Source organism: Triturus cristatus, chromosome 6, assembly GCF_964204655.1.
Source record: "Triturus cristatus chromosome 6, aTriCri1.1, whole genome shotgun sequence".
NCBI classification, from domain to species: domain Eukaryota; kingdom Metazoa; phylum Chordata; class Amphibia; order Caudata; family Salamandridae; genus Triturus; species Triturus cristatus.
The window spans coordinates 890,134,153-890,159,801 of record NC_140589.1 but is presented as its reverse complement, the minus strand read 5'-3'; the positions used below and the strand labels follow the sequence as shown (position 1 = coordinate 890,159,801).

The following is a 25,649-nucleotide window of genomic DNA, read 5'->3' as shown; positions in this document are numbered from 1 at the left end:
TCTGCATTAGAGGGGTCATCCCAAAGATCTCTCAGTCCCATACGATATAATAATGATTTTAGAGATTTCAACCATTCGATCCTATGGGATAAATCTTTTTCTATGATTTCCTTTAGTCCCATTGCATAATGGCTAAGCTCATCGGTTGTCCATACCCTGCGCCAATATAACAAAGGACGCAGATAAGCTACGTCCTGCAAAGATTTTAAACCAAGATCGCGAAAAAGGGGTAACAAAGGGGTGCTCTGGGGGACACCAACAGCTTTCCGAATATACTCCTTTTCCATAGTATTCAAACGCTGTGGGTTTTTGCCATACCCCCACAGCTCAGACCCGTATAGAGTCGAACTGCGGATCTTCATCGTATATATCTCTAAAAATGGCTCCATTGGCTGTGACTGCGAGGCTTTAAACCGTTTCATTAGAATACCAGACTGTTGTTGGTATTTTAATATCGAGAGTTCTATATGGTTATTCCAGTGCATATTTTTCTGCAATGTTACTCCCAAATATGTAAATGCATCGACCTGTTCTAGTGGGGATCCATTCATAAGGATTGCACCTTTGAATGGTCTATACATTTTATTGGGTCTAGGACCGTTGAGCACCATGAACTTAGTCTTTGCGACATTGATTTCCAGTCCACGCGATAGACAAAACTCTTCGAAGCGCCGCAAGGTTAACTGGAGGCCAATCGGAGTTTTCGAAACCAACAAAGTGTCACCCGCAAACATGAGGACCGGGACACGAACCCCAGCCAGAGCTGGGGCATCCGTGGGGACCCTGGAGAGGAACTCTGCCACCCCGTTGACGAAGAGTGAGAACAGGGTAGGTGCCAAGACACAACCCTGCCGCACACCCCTCTCAACGGGGAAAGGTTCGGTAACCTCTCCGGGTTTACCCCAGCGTACCCGAGCAAAATTGTCCTCATGTAAGCGGACGACAAGTGCCAGCAACTCCGGCGCCATACCCAGCTCCTTGAGTACTTGCCACAGTTTGCCACGCGGGACCAAATCAAATGCCGCCCGCAGGTCGACAAATACTGCATACAAGACACCTTTATCTAAAACCACTGTCCTCCAATACAGCATTAAAAATCTAAAAACCTGATCAATGGTACTGGTCTTGGGGCGAAAACCAGCCTGTAGAGGACTCAGGATATTTGCATCCTCCATCCAGGACTGGATTTTCCCCAACACCAGCCGTCCAATAATTTTTTGTATGGCGTCTATTAAGCTAATAGGCCTGTAGTTGCTAGCCAAAGACTTGTCACCTTTTTTATATATAGGGACTATTTCAGCGCCTTTCCAAGATTGTGGTATTGCCATACCCTGAGCGATGGCATTGGCCAGGTAGGCAATGTAAAGGCGCCATCTCTGTCTATCATATACAAACACGTCTACAGGGATTAGGTCCATACCTGGAGCCCGGCCTAAATTTACAGTATCGAGAGCTCTGTCAACCTCTTTAACACTAAAAGGTGATTCGCTATAAAAAATGGGTTCATATACAAACTGACTATCGTCAGTATCCTTAGCATACTGGCTTTTAAAAAACTTTATCCAAGCGTCCTGGGGAACAGAATTATGTGGGCTTTCTATAACTTCCCCCCTTTTCCACTTAAATACGTCCCAGAACTTCTTTTGATTCTTTCCGCTACACGCGATCTTAAGGTCTTGCCATTCACTCTCCTCCCACTCCTTTCTGGCATTCCATAATACCCTCTTATAGTTACTCCGTGCCTGCTTTATTTTGCTCAGATCCTTGGATTTGAGCGCAGTTCCTAGTTCTTTCCGTGCTTGCTGACAATTATTATTAAACCAATTCTCTTGTTTTTTTTTGTAGGATCGTTTTGCTAAAGTTTTTTCGCAAAAATAATTTTTAAGTTTGGCAAAAAACGTAGTGTGTATATTCTCTACAGTTATATCAGATTGGCTAATATTACAATCCGTCCCTATTAGTGACAGCACCTCATCCAAACTACTTTTTATTTTTTCGACAAGATCGGGTTGCTGTACAACTTTTTCCCACTTCAGGTGACGTTCATCATTTGTAAGCCGACCTCGAAGCTGGGGAACCGGGCTCGAGTCTCGGCAGGGAAGCTCAACATCCTGTGATTCTGGGCAAATCACGTATTCTCCCCGTGCCTAACAAAATGATTGTGTCCGTCTGTAGCGCAGCTGGTGCTCATGTAAAGTTTTCTGATACCTTCAGGTCAAGTTTGCACTAAATAAACCAATAAAAAAAGAAAACTTACCTAAGAAGAATGGTTCTGTTCTAACCACATCAACAGAAGTAATTTACAGGGAAGGTAGTAATGGACTCCAATCTCTCACATAAAACACAGATGAACTCTGTTTTAATAAGGCGCCTTCAACAGCATAAGAACATTAAAGTCAATCTTCCTCTAGCCAAGCTACCCCGACAGAGTCCAAGCCTCAACAGGGCGGGTGCTGCCACATCTAAACTATTGCCAATAGACTTTATGTTGGGCTTACAGAGCACATAATTAACAAACGCCACTGAATCCAGAAAGCTACCTGCACTATGTCATGAGTGATGCAATATGTAAGGTCATAAGCAGTGCATTGTGGGGGCATAAGTTATCTTTAGCTCAAGTAACTACAAATGGTAAATGTCACTGGTTTTGTACAAGTGAAATCTGAGCCTAACTTCAATGTCCCTGTAACCTTTGTATTTTTTTAGTGAATTTCGAATTTGTTTTTAAATTCTATTTCCGAACAATAGTGTCCCTGTAACCTTTGGGTTTTTAAGTGAATTTCTATTTTTTTTTTAATGTGGGTTCCTAACTATAACGTCCCTGTAACGTTTGTTTTTTGTGTGAACTTCGAATGCTTTTTACATTTTATTTCCTAACTGTAACTGTAACCTTAGGGAGTCTGTGTGTGATTTGCTGTATGGGTCTCTGAGAGGGTATGTAAGTGGGTGTATGGGTCTGTCAGAGGGTATGTGAGTGGCTGTTTGGATCTGTAAGTGGGTGTATGAGTGCCTGTATGGTTGTGTGAGTGAGTGTAGGAGTAGTTTTCTGGGTGTGTGAGTGGCTGTACGGGTCTGTGAGTGGCTGTATGGGTCTGTGAGTGAGTGTGTGAGTGGTTATGTGGATGTGTGAGTGGGTGTGTGAGTGGCTCAATGGCTGTGTGAGTGGCTGTATGAGTCTGTGAGTGGGTGGGTGTGTTAGTGGCTGAATGGGTGTGTCGGTGGGTGAGTGAGTATCAGTATGGGTGTGCCAGTAGCTCTATGAGTGACTTGGCCAGAATGGAAACTCACCTGCCACTTTATTGAACAATAGTCTACAGTTTTGTAGAAGAAGTCTACCTAACAGGAGTACTGTCTACTGGTTAATTAGTAAGTGGTAGCTCATTGGGTAATAACGAGTGCATATACTACACTTCAGCTGCGTAATGGACCACAAGGAAATGTCTTGCTTGCATGTAATTTCGGCAATGTGATTGTTCCTCGTGTGTCTTGATACACACACCTGTTATAACATGAATCCTTGTCTAGAGAAGCTAGTTTGGTAAGCTGTCCATCAAGAGGGAAAAGGTGGGAATACCTTTGCACACTATTAAGGAAAACGGGGCAGGGCTAAACGGGTGGCTCTTGTAGATAATTTGGGGCATTTGCAAACTCAGGGTAATAAAAAGGGAGAACTATTGACTCTGCTCTCAAGACAAGAAAGAAACCACTAGTCACAGTCACTACAGATTAGATTGCGCTCCAATAGATAAATGATGCATTCACCTTCTTTAAGAATTTCAGATTGTTTTTCAACAAAGAATATGAGTGGGAACAAACTTGCTTTGCCTTCACCAACCCAAAAAGTTAGGATCATTTGTGCTTTACAGAAGTGGAGCTTCAACTGGGGCACCTGTTCTGTTTATATTTGTAACTGCTTCCTGTTGAGGTTTAATTTCTGTGAAATGAGCATCAGGGCCAGAATGGAACCTCATTTTTAACAAGAAGAGTCCACAGTTTTACCGAAAATGTCTATCCAACTGGAGTACTTTCTACTGGTTAGTTAGTAAGTGCTACTTCGTTGGATAAATGTATAGTGCATATTCTACACTACAGAGGCGTAAATGAGCATGAGGTAAAGTCTCCAGCTACCTTGTATACATGTATTTTCGGTAATGTGATTGTTTCCTGCAGCGTCTTCATCCACAAATCTATGATAACATGAATTCTCATCAAGAAAAGAAGTCAAGACTACAAAGACGAGAATCTCCACCAAACAGGGGTACTTCGTCTTAACTAAAAGAAGTACGTGTTTTTTTGTTTGGTGGCGATGTCCCCATATTCCTCAGCATCAAGAATGTGTCACCAAAATCGACAGGAAACGTGCTTGGGTGCCTTTGAAAAGCTGTCCATCAACATGGGAAAAGACCTTGGCATACTACTATGGAAAATGGGGTGGGCCAAACAGACGGAGCTTGCAAATGATTTGGGGCATTTGCATACTCAGGGTAATTAAAATGGAGAACCATGGACTCTATCAATTATACAAGGGGAGAGGGGGCCATGTGTCCCCCATCCCCGGGTCCGTTTAGGCCACGGGGATCCCATCCCCCAGGGCCCGGACTAAACTTAATGGGGGAAGGGGCTGTGAGGTCTCCTTCCAGGGCCAATTTCGGCCTCAGAACCCAATCGCCAGGGCCTGACCTCTTAATTCTGGGTGCCATGGAGACCACTCAAGGCACCCAGTGTGCAACGTTGGGGACCATGGGGGCCTCCATGGTCCTTGCCAGCTCCACCCCTCCAGCAGGAGCCGGCGTTGCCCCCACACACAGTGAGCAGCCAAAAATGCTGCTCTCTGCATGTGGGAGCAATTCTTTCATCTGTTTTCCGCCCACTGTGAAGCAGGCAGGAAAACAGGAAAAAACGTCTGTTCCCTGCGAGTGGGAGCAGCTTTCTTTCCTGCTTCTGCTCGCTGGGAGTGGACTTACAGTTTGCTCTCGCTTGCCGAAACTCCGACCAAGTGATAGCAAACTACTATCTCCAGAGGGAGTGCACCTGAGGAGATAGGGAGCAGGCCCTGGGGGGTAGCGGCCCCTAGGGCCATTAGTGGCTCCAGGAGGGTTGCTGGCCGGAACCCCTCTTTTCAGTTTGCATGGGCCAGCCCCTAGGAAGTGGTGGTCCCCGGGTCTGAAATCAGCCCGACAGGGAGGCCCACTCCCACTTTTAATGTAGCCATGCCGCAGTTGCCCTCCCCCTTTTTTTGTAATTCCGTACCCCGGAGAGGAGGCGGCCCCTAGGGCCATTAGTGGCTCCAGGAGGGGTGCAGGCCGGCACCCCTCTTTTCAGTTTGCATGGGCCAGCCCCTAGGAAGTGGTGGTCCCTGGGTCTGAAATCAGCCCGGGAGGGAGGCCTACTCCCACTTTTAATGTAGCCATGCCGCGGTTGCCCTCCCCCTTTTTTTGTAATTCCGTACCCCGGAGAGGAGGCGGTCCCCGGGGCAATTTTTAATACAGGAGGAGGGTCCGCATGGCCCCACTCTTATTTCTCATCTCAACCCCGGGAGGTGGTGATCCCAGGGCCTTTTAAGGCCTATGGAGGCGGGCGTGCAACCCCTCCTATTACTGAATAAAGTCCCGGAGAGGTGGCGGTCCCCGGGGTTCAAACTATCCTTGGGTAGAGGGGCCACATGTGACCCCCTCCCTATTTCTTTATAATATATATATGCCCCTGGGACCTTGGCCACACAAGGGTTGAAAGAAAAACAAGCGCGGGAGACTGCGCAAAAAAACGCTTTTCCTATGGAAACTAGGTCCTAACTATGCCTAACTACTCACGCACTGGCGGGGTTAGTTTTCTATTAATTTATTCTGTTACGACAAATGCCTTTCAGCAGTTACACCTTTTTCCAATGTCAATTCTTTCAGCGACAAAACAATTGACATTGGAAAAAGGCGTAACTGTCTTTAAATGAATAGAAAATTACCCCTGCGAGTGCGCAAGTCTCTTTCGGGAAATCCTGCATATTATTTGTGAGACCACCCCTAAGTACCGCTGCATCCGCCATGTGAGGAGCGGCAGCCCTGAGTGGTTTTAGCCAAGCGATATATATATATATACATATATACACACACAGAGTCCTCCTTTCTAAAATGATGGTACACAAATAGTTGCAACCAAGTAGTATGTGCAGATTTTCCAATTTTAATAAAGTGAACATCAAGCTCCTGGTACAAATCAAATAAAATCAAACGACCAATGCGTTTCGGCTGATGCCTTCAACTGGGTCTCATACATTCTGTTACACAATTGATGTCAGTCGTGAACTCATACCTCGTTAGCTAATGAAGATCCTTATTTAAATGCAGAAACTCACCACCAGCTGTTTCTTTTCTTTATTATGGACATCATTACATTCACAAGTCAAACAGCCAAAGAGAAATATATCATTATACACAGGGGGAGCATTGTAAGGCCAGGCCCATAAATAGTCCCAGAAGTTAGTAGAAAAGTTTCCCTTATTTCAATAGTGATTGCAGGTCTGACCCATTTGCTTTTTATTGTTCCCAAGAACTAAAAAGGCTTAAAAAGATCCTAGTCACCAATCACATGTTCTATTATTCTGCACGATTTATTGCTTCACTTGCCATCCAAGGTTGTGCATATTAGAAAGAAAATACATATGAAACAAGTATTTAGGTGACCAAATTTTGGTAAATTAAAGGTAAAGAATCCCTATTCAGAGCATGTATGATCCTCAGAAAAATTATGTTATTGAATAAGACAACTAAGCAAACAATATTAAAGGGATTTGCGCCTACTAGAGGCCTGAAGACATCATCCATTGCAAAAACGTTTTTAAGACAATTCTCGGATTGGCAATGGAGGGAAAGCATAGCTGATGCTTAACTGAATAATATGGTGCAAAACAGGACGTATAATTAAACTGCATTCAATGCAGATGGAATCAACTGGTGGCCAATAGATACTCGTGTGTATGAACAGATTTCTTTCTAAAGTTGCTGTTCCACTAACAACAGATGAGATCCACAATGTGACGTATTCTCCAATGACAGTAATCACATTTAGTTTTGGTAAGTCACACTAGAGATGCAAGCACATTCCAGTTTGAATGCTGTGAAAAAACAAGATTAGTGAAGACATGTATTCAACTGACTGTCCCCTGAGTCCACACCCCATACAAAATAAACGATTCATATCTACTTTAATATACGCTCTTATAAAGGAGGAGCTGGCATATTCAGAAAGAGAAGCTAGAGAAACAATTAGGGAAACTGACAAAGAATTACCATAGTCGACATTTTATGGTTATTGACAAGGGCTTTCCAAACATTCTTCAAACAACTATCCACAATTTCGCCCATAACCCCCTATAAGAAGAGAAGTCTTCTTCAACAAGGACAAGCTCAGATGTGAACTATATCACAGTTCATTTGGACAATACAAACTTTAAAGGGTAATAAAGTGCCCTGGCAACTCATAAATGAAAGTGCCATCTTTGACCCTCACAATTTGACCTCAAGAAAGATGACGATGGCTAAAAAAGAAGCATCATACACTCTCTTGTCCATAAATGAGATTGAGACCACTCCATTTTCTGAAACTGAAGACCCACATATTATGTGGCTTCTTCATGAAAAACTTCTTTGCCAATCATTGCCTTCTATTTCTATGACTATCAGAAACACACATCCTAATGTTGGTATGAGAAAATACATAATGCCTTTCTTTTCCATGCCTGAAAGTTTCCATTTGAGTGCCACCCCTGAACATAAAACAATCCTGCATTCATAAGCACATCTGCATGCACTAATCCACTAGGACATTCACTCCTCTGCGGCTTCATCACTTTGCACTGGGCTTGTAGCCCTTTTGACCACTGATACTATCACTTAACATGAGCGAAGTGATTCGATAAATAAGCATCAAGCATACTGCACTGCAATTCAGTTGGTGATGCTCAAGTATGCAATGACCCACCAATGCCGGCGGCACCTTCACGTGTGAGACCAGCTCTACTGAGAGTCGGCCCCCCCAACAGTGACTGCATCCACCTTCACGTGTGAGACCAGCTCTACTGAGAGTCGGCCCCCCAACAGTGACTGCATCCACCTTCCTGTGTGAGACCAGCTCTACTGAGAGTCGGCCCACCAACAGTGACTGCATCCACCTTCACGTGTGAGACCACCTCTACTGAGAGTCGGCCCACCAACAGTGACTGCATACACCTTCACGTGTGAGACCAGCTCTACTGAGAGTCGGCCCACCAACAGTGACTGCATCCACCTTCCCGTGTGAGACCAGCTCCACTGAGAGTCGGCCCACCAACAGTGACTGCATCCACCTTCACGTGCGAGACCAGTTCTACTGAGAGTCGGCCCACCAACAGTGAGTGCATCCACCTTCACATGTGAGACCAGCTCTACTGAGAGTCGGCCCCCCAACAGTGACTGCATCCACCTTCACGTGTGAGACCAGCTCTACTGAGAGTCGGCCCCCCAACAGTGACTGCATCCACCTTCCCGTGTGAGACCAGCTCCACTGAGAGTCGGCCCACCAACAGTGACTGCATCCACCTTCACGTGTGAGACCACCTCTACTGAGAGTCGGCCCACCAACAGTGACTGCATACACCTTCACGTGTGAGACCACCTCTACTGAGAGTCGGCCCACCAACAGTGACTGCATACACCTTCACGTGTGAGACCAGCTCTACTGAGAGTCCGCCCCCCAACAGTGACTGCATCCACCTTCACGTGTGAGACCAGATCTACTGAGAGTCGGCCCACCAACAGTGACTGCATCCACCTTCACGTGTGAGACCAGCTCTACTGAGAGTCGGCCCACCAACAGTGACTGCATCCACCTTCACGTGTGAGACCACCTCTACTGAGAGTCGGCCCACCAACAGGGACTGCATCCACCTTCACGTGTGAGACCACCTCTACTGAGAGTCGGCCCACCAACAGTGACTGCATACACCTTCACGTGTGAGACCAGCTCTACTGAGAGTCGGCCCACCAACAGTGACTGCATCCACCTTCACGTGTGAGACCAGCTCTACTGAGAGTCCGCCCCCCAACAGTGACTGCATCCACCTTCACGTGTGAGACCAGCTCTACTGAGAGTCGGCCCACCAACAGTGACTGCATCCACCTTCACGTGTGAGACCAGCTCTACTGAGAGTCGGCCCACCAACAGTGACTGCATCCACCTTCCCGTGTGAGACCAGCTCCACTGAGAGTCGGCCCACCAACAGTGACTGCACCCACCTTCACGTGTGAGACCAGCTCTACTGAGAGTCGGCCCACCAACAGTGACTGCATCCACCTTCACGTGTGAGACCACCTCTACTGAGAGTCGGCCCACCAACAGTGACTGCATACACCTTCACGTGTGAGACCAGCTCTACTGAGAGTCGGCCCACCAACAGTGACTGCATCCACCTTCACGTGTGAGACCAGCTCTACTGAGAGTCCGCCCCCCAACAGTGACTGCATCCACCTTCACGTGTGAGACCAGCTCTACTGAGAGTCGGCCCACCAACAGTGACTGCATCCACCTTCACGTGTGAGACCAGCTCTACTGAGAGTCGGGCCCCCCAACAGTGACTGCATCCACCTTCACGTGTGAGACCAGCTCCACTGAGAGTCGGCCCACCAACAGTGACTGCACCCACCTTCACGTGTGAGACCAGCTCTACTGAGAGTCCGCCCCCCAACAGTGACTGCATCCACCTTCACGTGTGAGACCAGCTCTACTGAGAGTCGGCCCCCCAACAGTGACTGCATCCACCTTCCCGTGTGAGACCAGCTCTACTGAGAGTCGGCCCACCAACAGTGACTGCATCCACCTTCACGTGTGAGACCACCTCTACTGAGAGTCGGCCCACCAACAGTGACTGCATACACCTTCACGTGTGAGACCAGCTCTACTGAGAGTCGGCCCCCCAACAGTGACTGCATCCACCTTCCCGTGTGAGACCAGCTCTACTGAGAGTCGGCCCCCCAACAGTGACTGCATCCACCTTCATGTGTGAGACCACCTCTACTGAGAGTCGGCCCAACCAACAGTGACTGCATCCACCTTCACGTGTGAGACCAGCTCCACTGAGAGTCGGCCCACCAACAGTGACTGCATCCACCTTCACGTGTGAGACCAGCTCTACTGAGAGTCGGCCCCCCAATAGTGACGGCATCCTTGGACTCCATTGGTGTTGTGTTTCAATGCGCATGCTCTTTATCATCAACAAGGTCAACGCTCACGGATTGAACTGGTGCTGTTCTACAAGTCATTACAGCTCCACCTTCATCATCAGTTGTGCTTTCAAACAGGGCCCCTTTTGCACCTATAGTCTCAATGCCTTCATTTCTTTACAGACTAATGTCCCAACCTTCCACATCTGCAACAAAGTAACGAGACTGCACAGAAACATGGAAACGTTTGGCTGTCTGCATGGTCCACTGCAAAGGGAAAAACATTTGATGCAAACATACAGAAGGACAGTTTATACCTTTTGATTTTTTGATTTTGTTAAACAATTTTGCACCCAGCCACAATAGTTAGCACATAAAAAATGTTGTAGCCTAGCATTTTCATTTTATCACTGTGCATCATGGCATAAACTATTATTACCATTCTGGAGATGTTAAAAATATCATGTTTCTTCTCTCGTAGCTATCCCTGTTATTAAGTTATATCTGTTTGCTAATCTCTTTCCGAATTAATAAGGAGGCGGGTGGGGTGCCATTTTGGAGGATTGGTGTGGATGCGTTGTCGGACCAGGTGTTTGCGGGAGAGATGTCGGAAGTCATTGATCACTAATTTACTCAATACGGGGGTAGCGCGACCACAGAATGGGCGAATGGGACGCAGTAAAGGTGGTGCTGAGTGGTGAATGTATGAATCAAGTATGGTGTCAAAAACAGCTAACCAGGTCCTTGGATGGGCTTGAACTGCAGCTTGGTACCCTGGAACGCGAGGTAGTTGAACAACCACTTTGACTGCCTGAATGGAAGGAGAGTAAACTGGAGCTGCTAGGCACTTGGGACAGGGTGGATACATTTGTTCGCTCCAATTATAGAAAGCATCTCCATGTGGAAGGGGACAATGCCAGTAGGATGCTTACCACGCTCATCCGATGCGAAACTCATCGCTCGCCTATAGTGGAAATACGGGAAGTGCAGGGGCGTATGGTGAATTCACAGTGGAGCATCACTGAGGTATTTGCATCGCATCTGCGGGGCTGCACCGCACCGCTGGATAGGGGCATTCAGGATGGGGTTAACTATTTAGCCACTATACAAATGTCCTCCTTATCCCGAGGGGGGAGGGACAGTCTTGACACCCCATCACTAATGAAGTTATTGCCGCAATAAAGGCATTGAAGACAGCCAAAGCCCCAGGAGGGGACAGCTTACCAGCTGAATTTTACCAAAGTAGGGCGGGGAATAGCTGTTCGACTACTACAGGTTTATAATGAAGCCTACGAAAGGAGGATACTCCATGCACCCACGAGGAAGGCGATTATAGCTATGCTCTCCAAGCCTGAAAGGGATAGTACATTCTTAATGTGGGTGTGAAAATTCTCAGTAAAATATTACCCACAAGATTATTAGAGAACCTGGCCCAATTGATTGCAGGAGATCAGTGCAGGTACATCCCACGCAGCAACACCCTCTGTAACCTGGGGAGACTATTTTTTTTTTTTAAAGTCCTCATTCTCAACCCACTTAGGCTTGCCCAAACTGGTGATATAGAGAAAAAATTCCACCGTCTCAGTACACTGGATCCGCAGGCTTGTACCTTGTAAGGCACAGTCTGCCGGTGTTTACTCAATCATACAGTTCTGAAGGCAGTGTCCATGTCGGAAGCCTTTTAGCTCAGCTTAAAATGCCAAGACATCTCTATTATTCCCTTGAAGAAAGTTAAGGGTATACCAGAGAGGGAGGGCTGTTTAATCCTTGGACTAAGGGAAAAAAAAAAACCCTAGCTCCATTTCAACATTTTCCAAAAGTCACGCTTCTCCTTATTTCCTGCCCTCGAGATGTCCAGTCTGGAAACCCTCAAAAGAGATGTCTGCCAGTCTTGATAATTAGGTGGTAGAGGGTCTTTCCATTTAATGCATATTTCTCTTCTAGCAAGAAGGATAGCATAGAAAAGAAGTTTCTTGGATGGGCCTACCAAATTATTTGTTAGGCCAAAGATGAGCATAGGGACATTGATAACAATTTGTGTCCCTAGTGACCTCGAAAGTGTATTGCTCACCTTTTCCCAAAAATCTGCGAGGGCAGGGCAATTCAAAAAAATGTGTATATCTAGGGCTGCGATTTCCCCACACCTCTCGCAGCTAACTGGTGGACCGTTGGAAATTTTTGTTAGTCTCTGGGGTGTGTAATAGGCTCTATGAATTGTGAAAAGGTGATTCCTGCGAAGCCAGGCTGGTTTTACGGTGTCCCACAGCATTTTACAAGAGTTTAACCATAATGACTGTACATCTTGTTGCGGGATACAGCTCTCCCAGAGAAAGTCGGTAGTTGAAATTCGCCATCCTCCTCTTCCATGATGCGTTGATACCAAAAGGCAACTTCTTTCTTTGTTAGGGGATTTTGTAACATCAAATGCTCAAAATGGATTTTACTGCCCAGAGGATTTTTATTACGGGATTCTTTAACTGAGGTAGCCCAGCTGGATAATTGCAGATATTTAAATCTAGAAAGAGATGGACCAGCTTTCTCCCTCAAAACTTCCCAGGGAACCAGTGTGCCATCCACAAATAGGTCGCCCCATCTCTCGATTCCAACAATCTTAAGGGGCAAAGATAAACTGTCTAACAGACATTCAGGAGTCCCAGGAGAGTTCCAAATTGGAGCACTACTAGAAAAATAACCCAACTTCAGCGAGACCCTCAGCTTAACCCACATTCTTAGAAACCCCTGTAATACCTTCAACCTGACTTTTTTGAAGAACTTAGGATCACCATATTTATAAAAAGAAACCGTCTTCCGGAATACCAGAGCCTCTCAATATAGCTAATAACATAGTACCAACTCCCTCTCCAGTAGGCTGCTTTAGGAGCATTCGCGAGTGGGAAAATTGAAACGCCCAGGCATACAACTGAAGGTCAGGAGCTGCTAAACCTCCCTTCTCCCTGCGTCTTCTAATTTTCTTCCAGGCAATCCTAGAGTGTTTGGAGGCCCAAACAAATGTGTTACGGTGTCCCACAGCATTTTACAAGAGTTTAACCATAATGACTGTACATCTTGTTGCGGGATACAGCTCTCCCAGAGAAAGTCGGTAGTTGAAATTCGCCATCCTCCTCTTCCATGATGCGTTGATACCAAAAGGCAACTTCTTTCTTTGTTAGGGGATTTTGTAACATCAAATGCTCAAAATGGATTTTACTGCCCAGAGGATTTTTATTACGGGATTCTTTAACTGAGGTAGCCCAGCTGGATAATTGCAGATATTCAAAGCGACAGTATCAAAGAATAAAGGAATGGAGTTAAAAAGAAAAGTAAATCTAGGTAAAATGGACATTTTAATTAAATTTGCTCGCCCCAATATAGACAAGGGTAATAAAGCCCAAGATTTCATTAACTTCCAGGTCTCTCTAGCAACCAGTGTTAAATTATAGGTTGGAATCATATCTATATCTTGAAGAATGTGAATACCCAAGTATCTCATATTAGTTTTCAGGGGGGGGAGTTGGTGGTAAGCCTGCGTGTTCCATGCCATTATTTCGGTTTTAGAAGTGTTTACTTTATAGCCTGATACTGTACCAAATTCTTGGGCCAACTCAATAACTGCGGGGTAAGCCCTATTCAGGTCTGATGTGAAAATCAAAATGTCGTCGGCACATAAGGCCACTTTTTCTCCCATTCCCCATACTTAAAAGAAGAAACTCTGTGTTCCTCTCGCAGCCTTTGGGCAAGAGATTCAATGTATAAATCAAACAATAATGGGGAAAGGGGACAACCCTGACGCGTTCCCCTAGAGATCTCAAAGGGTTCGGCAAGGAAGCCATTAATAAAGAGGTTGGCCGAAGGTTTATTATATAGGAGTGCCACAGACCGCCTAAACGTATTGCCGATCTTAAACTTTGCCAAGGCCTCCGACAGGAACAACCAGTTGACCCTGTCGAAGGCCTTCGCGGCGTCCAGAGTCAACACTGCAAGAGGAAAAGACCACGTTGAGGCCAGATCTATAGCCCCAATCAAATCATAGGTCAGTTCTGACAAATGCCGCCCCCTTACAAAACTCTTTTGGTCCTGATGTAGAAGAGCCCCGGCAACACTTGCAAGCCTAGTAGCCAATACGGAGGCGTAGATCTTATAGTCCGCATTTAGTATCGAAATTGGCCTATATGATTCACAGCAGGTAGGTGGTTTTCCCGGCTTTAATATTAAAGTCATGGTTGCGTTATTCGAAGACGGAAGGGGGGGAAATTCCATCTTGAAGGATTTGATTAAAAAGGGTTGTCAGAACCGGGACGACTTCCTTAATAACACACCTATATATCTCAGTAGGAAGACCGTCCGGACCCGCTGCCTTACCCTTTTTCAGCCTCGATATTTCCTTATAGACCTCCTCTTGGGTAACCGGTTGATCTAGCAACGCTTGTTGTTCCAGGCTTAGTACTGGGAGATCTAGATTCCCAAACCAAGACTGAATTTTCAAAGGATCTGAAACTCCATCCTCCCTATAAATCTCCCGAAAAAAGGAATGAAACACCCCTCTGATACCCTCTTCAGATGTATAAGAAATGCCGTCCTTAACAATGGAATTAATATGATTTCTTGCTTGGTCAGATTTTGCTTTCCAAGCAAGGAGTTTACCTGCACCTTCGCCATATTCAAAATGGGCTATCCTACTGGCCTCCCACCTTTGCATTAATCGTGAACTCAGTACAGCTTCAAGCTGCCCCTTAAGATCTCGTAAATTAGCTTGTGTTCCTTCGAGAGAACCAGAATCTTGTGTGTCGAGCAGCATTTGTGTGGCTTTTATTTTGCACTCTATCTCAGAAATGTCTTCCTTATATTTTTTGTTTTTATAAATCGACATACTAGTAATACTCCCCCTCAGGAAAGCTTTGAAGGAATCCCATAACTACTGAAGCGGTATCTAAGTTCCTCACCATAAAACTCTCGGTCTCTCTCCGAAGGGTGAGTAAAACATCCTCTGATGCCAAAAGTGAACGGTCCATTGACCAAGTCCTCAGCCTAGGGATCGCATCTACTTCTATAGTCAAACTCACCGCCGAATGGTCAGAGAGATGGGAAGGAAGATAGGAGATATCTTTAACCAACTTCTTCAATGCATGGCTAACCAGAATAAAATCAATTCTAGATTGATGCTTGTATTTATAGTTACGAAATGAGTATTCGCGTCTAAGACCGGACCTGTCCCTCCATACATCTAAGTACCCCATTTGTTTCATGGTACCCTTAAGACAATCCCTTGTTTTTTGAGATGTTAATGCACGACTATTTGAGGATTTATCCATCGATGGATCTAATACTATATTGAAGTCCCCTGCCAATATAACTGGATTCGGGAAATCCAACAAAGCTGATAACAGACTTTTAAGAGAGGAGGGGTCATCTTGATTCGGACCGTAATAGCCTGCAATTGTCACTCTCAGACCGTGTAACTGAAGTTCTGCGATGGCCCATCTACCACTTGGATCAACCGCTGATGTTCTAAGAGTCGCTTGAGCGGCCTTTTTAACCAGGATTGCCACCCCTCTTATATTAGCTGATTGTGTAGTACAGATAACGAAATCGATCCATCTTGCTTTCTTGGCAAGAGCTAAAGTTTCATGCTCAATTAAATTTGTCTCCTGCAAGATGATGATCTGCGCACTACTGTCTCGTAAATATTGAAGGATCCTGAGTTTTCTTGGATCAGTGCGCAGACCATTAACATTCCAGGAGAGTACATGAACCGAATTCATAGAATGACTGCCAGGACTATATACATTCCGACCCACCCCATTAACCTAGAATCAAAAAAGCAATAATACATGTATACATTTTCTTTTCCACTCTTCCTCCCTTCTTTTTTACTCTTTAGAACTGCCGCACAAAAAAGAGAGCAATTTACGACTGAGAAGGAGGACACTTTTTTCCTAATTTTTTCCCTTTGCAACACCCCACCCTGCAACACTCGAGTAACCCCATTCCCACCCCAAGCCCGAGTGACCCAACTACCTCCCTTACCCCCCTGAAAACCCCCACCCCTAGCATCTGGACTTAGTCCAGTGTTCGGCACCCTGCCCTATGTGACCCAAACTAAAGTAACTTATTTATTTTATTATTTTCATTTTTTTTTAAATATGTGTACAATACCTATATCTATTGCCATTCGAGTATCCAGAGAAAAGTGTATAGAACATCAATCCTTGCTTAATTCTTTCAGCAGAGCGTCCGCTGCCATAACAGTCCTCACATTATGCATCTTGTTTTTATACATTATTTTTAGGGTTGCAGGAAATTTCAACTGGGCTACTGCACCAAGTTTCCTAAAGTCTTCCAATCTTCTGCCTAACTCCCATTGTTTGTCGAGAGTAGTTCTTGACAGATCCGATCTTATTTGGAAGGTGAAACCCCTTGCGGTTAAAGATTTATGTTTAAGGGCTAAGGTAAGGATCTGTTCTTTAATAGCATAAGTCTGGAAATTGACTAAAATCTTTCTAGGCTTCTGCCTTTGGAGGTTTTTGCGGAACGGATCCCTGTGAATTCGCTGGATATCTTTAAATACCAATTCATCCGAAGGCTCAGGACCCAAAGCTTCTTTTAATATGGCGAAAATAAACTGTTTTAGGTCACCTCCTTCTCTATCCTCGGGGACATTGAGGATTCGGAGATTGTTCCGCCTGGCGTTATTCTCTAACGACTCTAGACGTTCAGATAACGCTAGCTCGTTTAATTTGAGGGATTTTATTTCCGTCTCAGCAAGCTCTAAGTTGGCTGTAAGATTAGTGACATTTCCTTCTAAAAGGAGTGTTCTAGTATCTAAAAGATCTATTTTAGAACCCAGCGCTTCAAAAACTGATCTAATTTCAGCTTGGTTAGCTGTGGAAACTTGAAAGCCCAGTTTGATATCTTGGGACAACGCCCTTAGCATTTCTCCGACAGAATACTCAGGATGGTCAAACGAAGTGTGATGGTCTTCCTGAATCTTCGAATCGCCAGATCCATCCGTGCTCTGAAATTCAGATGCATTGGCTGAAGACGGAAAGGAAATCTCATCCTCCTTCTCAGACTCACTCTGTCCTGATTGTATCGGTTTATCCATATTGAGGGCCTGCAGGGCGTGTGAACCTGAGAACATATGAGGAGTAAGATCTTGAATGCCCTCCGTTAGCTTAGGAGGAAAGGAATCTTCTTTAGATAGCTCCAGAATTTGGGGAAGAACCTTAAAATAGGACCTTAAAGAGGGGGTTATTTTTATGGTTGCGCCTTGTAGGGGTTTCTGTTTTTTGGCGCCCTTTGAATTTCATAAAACCGTCTCTTCTAAAATGGGCGACGAAGGCTGCCCTCCTTCTATTCTTATAGGAGCGTCTGTTGGACTTGATCTCCCCTCCAAGCCTGTTACCGTTGGCCGGGTCTGCTCTTTACTAACAGGATTTTGTCTGGGTTGCTGTTTTATTGATGCTCTGGATGTAGCTTTCCTCCCCCTTCTCTTCAAAATGTTTGCTTCCAGGTGATTGAGTGAATTACCCTGCGTTCCCTGACATCTGGGTCTGAGATTCGAGGAGGTAATCGTGGAAGCAGGTTCCAGGTCTAATACGGACCCCCCTGCAAAACAACTGGCATCAACTTCTTTACCCCCCAAAAGTTCGACCCCCCCCTTCTGTAATCCCTCCAGGGTGACACGACTCGTATCTACAACCCCCACGATGCCCCTAGACAAAACTCTACCTCGTAGGGAGCCAAGACAGGCGCCTCGCGTTCGTCGAAGCTCTCGGGAAGCCAGACACCAACGAGGAACGCCTGCGGAGGATACGGGCTGAAAACAAAACCCGGAGCCGAGCACACACATCGGATCGAGAAGGAGTTGAATCCGGAAAGAAACCCTCAGCACCAAGCCTCGATCAACAAGCGGGAAAAAAGGTACGGACTTTCATGTCAAAGAGACGCCCACGCAATCTTCAATCCTCCACTAGCTTCACCCGCTTAAAGAAAATTGGCAATAGTTCTCCATAGCAAAAAGAAAAAGCTCAAACAGCGGGCGCACATAGAAAGGTGCCGCAACCGCTCAGCTCACGGCCGCCATGTTCCCGACCCCCAAGCACCTGGGGAGACTATTGTTGGTGATGTTTTCACTGACCTTGTAGGAAGACCAGTTTGCGCTGCTCGACATCGAACAAGCATTTGATTCCTTGTCATGGGAGTTTTTATGCGAGGTGCTGCAAAAGGTTGGCATTGGAGGGACCTACATAAAAATGGGTGCAGATGTTATATGGTGCCCCCTTGGCGAGGGTGCGGACGGGGGACGTGCTGTCGCGGAGCTTGGCTTGTCCCGCTTCTTCGCCTTGGCAATATAGTCCTTGGCTTGCAGAGTGCGGGCTGTGTTGCAGGGCTGAGTGATACCAATCTGGGAGACCACACACGTGGTCAACCTATATGCTGATGGTGCATTGATATACCTGCGCAGCCCGCCGTATTTGGTCCCTATCGTGCTAGCGGTTCTAGCTGAGTTTAACAAACTCACCAGGCCACATGTGAATCGCACTAAATCAAAACTGCTCCCATTGGGGATGTTGGCGGGGAGGCTGGTGCAGGACTTGCCACAGCTGGACCTCCCGTGAGAAACTGAGATGGTGAGATACCTGGGGATATTGGTTACACATGGGGTTAGTGAGTTTGAAGCAGCATATTTAGGCAGAGTGACTGATGATCTGAAGCCTACAGTAACATTTTGGAATACACTTCGTCTCTCCTTAATGGGGAAGCTAGCATTGGTATAGATGATATTACTTCCTCGCTGCCTGTATATTTTCCCAGGGACCCTTTTGACATCCACAGAAAGTTATTTCTGGACCTTGAGAGGTTGATAGTGGAATAATTATGGGCCACTGGGAGAAAGAGAGTTAGCTTTGGCTACTCTGAAGTGCTCATGGCATAAGGGCGGTCTAAAGTTACCCTGTTTAGAACTTTATTATCTTGCTACCCAACTGCAGCATGCAGTCCACTGGTTGGACAGTCAACAGAACTGGGAACGCAGACTGTTAAGGGGCGCCTGGAATGGAGTTCCATTGCCTGAGTATTGATGATGAGGGCGAGGGCCCCGGCAACCTTACCTTATGTGGCCAGGCAGGTGTGTGGAGCATGGGAGCAGGCAGTCAAGTGCTAAAGAGGGCTCCCTTTGCGCCAGATATGAGCATATGGGCATTGCGCCCATTTAAACTTATTGAACGTTCTATGTCCCTCAATAAATAACGGGCTGGCGGTTGTGATACTCTACCAGACTTATTCCCAAATGACAGGTTTATCACCCTTGCGGGCGCCACATAGGTGTTCTGACTTGGAACTGGAAAATTCCTTCTGCCAAATTTGCGGGTACTGCATGAAGATTTGGCAGTGTTTTCCCAAGATCCGGCAGACCTCCCACACTTTGGAAGCTCTGTTAGCCATGGCTGGAGGTAGGAGGTTGATCTACCATATCTACAGGGCATTGAGGGAGGATGCTCCTCTGACAGAGCTTTCAGTACAGCACAAATGGCAAGAGATTCTGAAGGTGCCCCTTTCGATGAAAGATTGGGAGGTAACACATGACGGTGTGAAAACCACATCCACCAACGCACGGTTTAAACTGCTGCAATATAACGTGATACATCAGCTTTACCCTTCCCCCAGTAGGTTACATGCTATAGACCCGGCGCGCTCTTGCTGATGTCCCTGATGCAGAGGGATGGAAGTAGATTTCTTACATATGATTTGGGGGGTGTCCGAACATAAACAAATACTGGCAGATAGTTATTGCGTCATTAAGCACGGCCTCTGGGTGGACAATTCCCAGGGAAGTGGGTCCTTGTCTGTTGGGACATATCCCCAATAGGAAAAGTAGTTAAGTAGGAAATTTCTTGTCCTAGGGCTGGTATTGGTAAAACATACAATTGCTATGGCATGGCTGTCATTGACTGCACCGAAAATTGCTGACTGGTTGAAAAATATGGCTGAATGGGTGAATTCTGAGGAGAGCCACATGCGCAAGGGGATAATAACCTGGCAGATGATTTATGGGCCTGGGCGGCGATGCTCTCTGAGTGGTTGACTCAGTGGCGTAACGAAGGTTCAAGGGGCCCCCCTGCAATATACACGGAGGGGCCCCTCTTCGGATTTATTACAGAGCGTTCAGGCATAAGTACTGTGCCGAGGAGGCCCCCTGCAGCTCAGGGGCCCCCCGCACCGCGGGGGATGCGGGGGCCTGTTACGCCCCTGGGTTGACTCTGCCAGATGAGTAGCCATCTTAGGAAAGTGAGTGGCTTTGGACACACGCATTATATTGTTACTATAGAGGTTATGAGATGACCTTTAGCTCATGCTTTGCAAATGTTATGCTTGAACTGTGGTCCTCCGTTCTGCCATGGGAAATCGTAAACATTGCACTGTGTGTATATATTATAATGAGATTATGTTAGGGGTGAAGGGGGGGCATCATTTTGACATTGTGCTATTATCCACTTTGTCAATATTGGTAACTTGATCATGGAAATGCGAATAGAAATTTATACAAAAAAAAGTAATATCTGTTAATCATTCACTTATGAATGACCAATATGCAATGCATGTTTGTTTAACCCCTATAGTACTCAGGACAGCCCATTGATATCGTCCGCGCTACTTCTGTAATGCGAAGAATATCAACAGATTATCCTCAGCACTGATAAACAAAATGTTTCTGCTTTTTAAAAAGAACATAAGTATTTTCTGTTTCGAAATCAAAATCGTGATGCGAGGCAACAACTGCCCTGATGTCCCAAGCTTGATCTTTTTTTTTTTTTTGGATGCAATGCCAGCACACTTAGGCCACAACAAAACAAAACTGAAAACAAACCTCTCTAAAGACCAAACAGTCTTGCTTCTGTCACCCACCCACAGAGATTTATTTTAGTCTAGGCTAGGAGGCCTCTTGGGTAGAGGTCTTACCCTCCCCCCCGCCCACCACAACGAATAACAAGACAGTCTTTCTGAACTGGGGGTGTGTAGTTATATGTCGAACCTAAAGTGGCTCAGTAGTGGGTCCTCGGCACCCAAATGTGGATTATTCTTCTAATTGTTTACATTTGACTGAAGGCTGTATTGGAATGTGCTGTCTTATTCTATGTGACACTGACTTGTGTACTATGCTGTCCTAATGTATATTAGAACATTGGAATGCTGGGAGCTCCACTGAAAACAATGGAGTGCACCAGGCTTCTAATGGCCGGTAGAAGCCCGGAGCACCAACATTACAATGTGTGTTCACAGCTGTTGCTGTTAACAAAAGGCCTCACAGAGCCCAAAAGCTTGGGCCTTAAACGCAGGAGCAGGCTTTTATTGCCCAGAAGAGCCCGCTACGGTGAGATTTAAGGCTATATTATGCAACTGCTAAATAAAAACAAGTTTGAAAAAAAGACAGTCTTTCTGCAACCCCTTTCTGGGGGTGGCCACCCAGGCGGGAGGTAAAAAGTCCACTAGACACCACAGATCTCTTTTTCGAAGGCTGGGGGAGACATCTTGGGCAATGGCCAGTGCCTCCTCCCCCCCCCCCCCCCTTTAAGGGCAAGACGGTCTTTCTGGGGGGGAGGCACATTGGGGTTTTGTCCCCAATCTGCTCCCCACTGTGTGTACAAAGCCTACTAGACACCAGGCAAATTGTTTTTTGTGAAAATAAGAAAGGGGTTTGGGAGACCCACCTTGGCACAGGGCTAGGCTCCCACACCAATGGGGGCAAAATAGGCTGTCTGCCCCCATAGGAGACAGATTAGGGGGTTTGCTACCACTATGCACCCAACCAATGGCAGGGCCGTATTTCTGCCCCCGATGGGGGACAGACTGGAGGGTTTTCTCCAAATCTGCCCCCCAGAGGGAGTGATTGAAAGCCCACTAGATACCAGGGATTTCTATACTTTCGTGTAGAGAGGGCCAGCCCCCCCAAGGGCAATTCATACATTTTTACCCCCCCTCCCCACCTCCCCCCAGAGTCAGATTGCGGTGTTTGCTTCCTATCTGATTTGCCATCTGAAATCCCATTGGATGCCAGGAAAATTGTTTTGTAAAGAAAGAAAGAGATGGGGACGGCCTACCTGGCCATAAGGCCATTATCCCACCCCAAGGGGGGGGCAATATAGTCTTTCTGCCCTCCCACCCCACCACCCTCTGGGAGGCAGATTGGTGGGGTCTGCCCACAATTTGTCCCACGGGCAGTAGAAAGTCCATCAGACACCAGTTATGAAAAGGGGGAAAAAAGGGTGGAGGCTGCCACCGCTGGCATTGGGCAATACTGCACAACTGAAGGGGCAATACAGACTTTTTGACAGAAAATTTGCCCCGATTCCGGGCTGTCCAAAATCGCAAAAAGCCCACTAGACACAAGGTATTTTCAAGAGCTTCAGAGAAAGAGATTGGGGCATGTCCACCCTGGCTTTGGGTGAGACCTCAACCCCAAAAAAACACAACACAGTCTCTGTTCCCCACCAATCCCAGGGGCCAGATAGGAAGGAGGTTTGCTCTGATTTGTGAGTTAGCCCCTAATCTGCCCCTCGATGCTTAGAAAGCTCACTAGACCACGGTGAAAAGATGGTCCAAAAATAAAAAAAGGGATGGGCCATTGTCGCGATCATTGGCCCACGGCCGAGACATAGCACTACACTACCCAGAAGCCCCACGCCACTCCAAACAGGAAACAGGAAGGCGCTCCCTGCCCTCCGGAACTACAAAGGTTTGCCGCTCCCACAGGAGGGGGCTTGTCAATCAACGGAGTTCCGGACACGAGAGCGAGAGCCGTTAATCTCTTGAAGCCGCTGAAGGCGTCTTGCCCAGTGCGGCGCTGCCATCGCCCTCATATCTTTTTCCCCCGAGCCTGGCCTTCAGGAGTATTGCCAGCCACCCGCGAGACTCGGTCGGCGGAAGGTGTTGTCCCCGCGGGACGACCGAGTCTCAATCACGCCATTGACCCCTCATCCTGGGAAGCGTTTGCAGACGCGTTCCCTCCCTCCTCTGAAACTTCGCGTTTCCTGCGGTGAAGCAACCGGACGGAAACGTCATCCAGATCTGCACGACGGACACCAGCCACGGTCAGGTATCTGAGCTGTCCTGCCACTTCGAGGGGCTTGCTATTGGCGGTCCCGGCTGATCCTTGCTGATTTTGCTTTTAGTGCTTGTTGTTTTGTTTTGTTTTAGAAGTATTCACGGGCCACTGCCACGTGTGCTACTTCTGGCGCGTGCTTTTTGCCATTTGCTGATTTTGAGTAATTAAACTTACGATCCTTGCCATTTGCTGATTTTGAGTACTTAAACTTACAATTCTCACAAGCGTACTCTGTTGTGATCATCCTCCTACGGCTCCCAGAATGCAGTAGGGATAACTGGTCCATGATTCACCGTCTTACCTACCACCTACACAAATCCCCATGTATCGGTAGAGTCTCGCAGGTACGGAAAATATCAGGAACAGTTACAGAAGCGGGGGGAGGAACTGGGGTGGGTCTGCTTTCCCTATTAAAATTAGACCTTCTATCTCTTCCCCTGTACAGTTTCCCTTGTTGGCCTGGCCGGACTATCTGGAGACCTGGAAGACAGGAGAGACGCGGTGGTGTTTATTCTTTGTCCCCTTTCTTTCCGTTTCTTCCCGAGAGGGCAGTTCCCATAGCGGAGTTTTCATTTCCCTGTGTGGTGCTGCGCCCTGGGGAATTTGGGGATTTATTCTTCGATCCTCGTTCCTGCTGATGATCTACCGAGGTTTGTGGCTATCCTAGTTCGCAAGCTGCTGGCATCGCGACAGCCATCCACCCGCATTGGGCTGCGTCCCACCACAGATTGAGCCTGACTGACTTTCTGCTCTTACGGGGGTTAATCACAATTCTGCCTTTGGAAAAGCAAAAAGCCCACTGGACTGAAACCAAGATATATCTGGCGGATGAGCCCTAATAAGGGCAAAACCGTTCCTGGGTTGCTGGTGTTCCGGTTCAGTGAGGACCTGGCCTGGCAGCTCGGGCTGGACTATTCCCACTGGAGCAGGGTCAAGAGTAATTTGCAGTGGCTGGGTCCAACCTGAGGTGGCAAGGTGTGCAAAATAACGAAGGATCGGGATGCAGCCCGAGTTATTACCAGGGGCTGAGATTAATTTGAGCATTCCTTCAATCACTTTTTTGTATACTACAGTGTGTTGCCCTAAATGGGATGGGTATGCCCAGATGTGGGAGCATGCCCACTGAGACACTGGAACCAAGCTATACCTGACTGATGAGCCCTTATAAAGGCAAAACCCGGGCCTAAGCTTCTTGTGTTCCGGTTTATCGAGGTCTGGCCTGGCAATTCGGGCTGATTGTTCCCACTGGAGCACAGTCAAGACTGATTTGCAAAGGATGGGCCCAAACTGAGGTGGCAAGGTGTGCAATATAACGATGGATTGGAATGTGGCCCACGTTATTACCAGTGGCTGAGATTAATTCAAGCATTCCATCCATCACTTTTTTGTAAACTGCAGTGTGCCTTGAACCATAACAGAAAACTCTCTGAGAGGCATCCACATACTGGTGAGGAGGCTCTCTGTGTGAATCACAGGATATGAATATACATGGTTTAAGCCACGCCCTTAATTGTGCAGGCCACGCCTCTTGGCAAGGCCTCCTAGTTACACTTTTTTCGCCACAACCCTTTTAGAGAGTACACACCAACTTTTTCATCCATCTTACAACACTGTCAAAAGACATTCATGCAGCGGCTCTGACATGAACTAGTTTGAGTCAATAACTAGTCTGCCCAACTATAACGGATTCGGTATATTGTTTTATTTCTAATGTATATAGATGTTATTGAGATATTGAAATATTCATGTGAATGACTTCTGAATACAGTAATAGAATCACACGGATCATTACCTGCCCTGGAACATGGAGACTTAAATCGAGTCCACACGCAAACTCCGAATGATGTTCGATGGTCTCGAGCAGCGACTCGGGTTTAGAAAAGTCCCAGAATCTGTGGACAGGGAAAAAACACAATCCTTGTAATGGAACGGCGGCTTATCGCAATAAAACATGACGCTGCAGTGATGGTAAACAATGATCCACGTTAAAAAAAGCAATTTCTGCCAAATACCTTTGCAAATCTATATAAATACCTAAGAAGAAAAGGGCCGTTAAAACCAAAGCGCGTTATTAACAGTCATGTAAAAAAAAAACATTGAAGACGAGTCTGCCTGGGTTCACTAATTAATAACAACTTGGAATATACAGAAGCAAGAAAATCTGCCCCAATACTATAGCACCAGTAAAGAGCTGTTTCTGAGTTAAATTGATTTCACCCTCGACTATGCGCTTGGATCTTCGTTGAGAACATCACGTTTTGTAGCAATCTTACAGCGCCAGGACATACCTGTCAGGGTAACAGAGGCGCTTTATAAAATCTTTCGTGGATACATTTATGCCCGAAAGTAATTACAAT

At 46.4% G+C, this 25,649-nt stretch overlaps 1 protein-coding gene across 1 annotated transcript in view; it reads right to left on the bottom strand.

Moving 5' to 3' along the window:
- PEX7 (peroxisomal biogenesis factor 7) overlaps positions 1-25,649 on the bottom strand; it is a 1,030,600-nt gene that overhangs the window by 242,924 nt on the left and 762,027 nt on the right. The window contains exon 9 of the mRNA XM_085611529.1: positions 25,085-25,184. Within this exon, the coding sequence (XP_085467655.1) occupies positions 25,085-25,184 (100 nt within the window). The remainder of the gene's footprint in view (positions 1-25,084; positions 25,185-25,649) is intronic.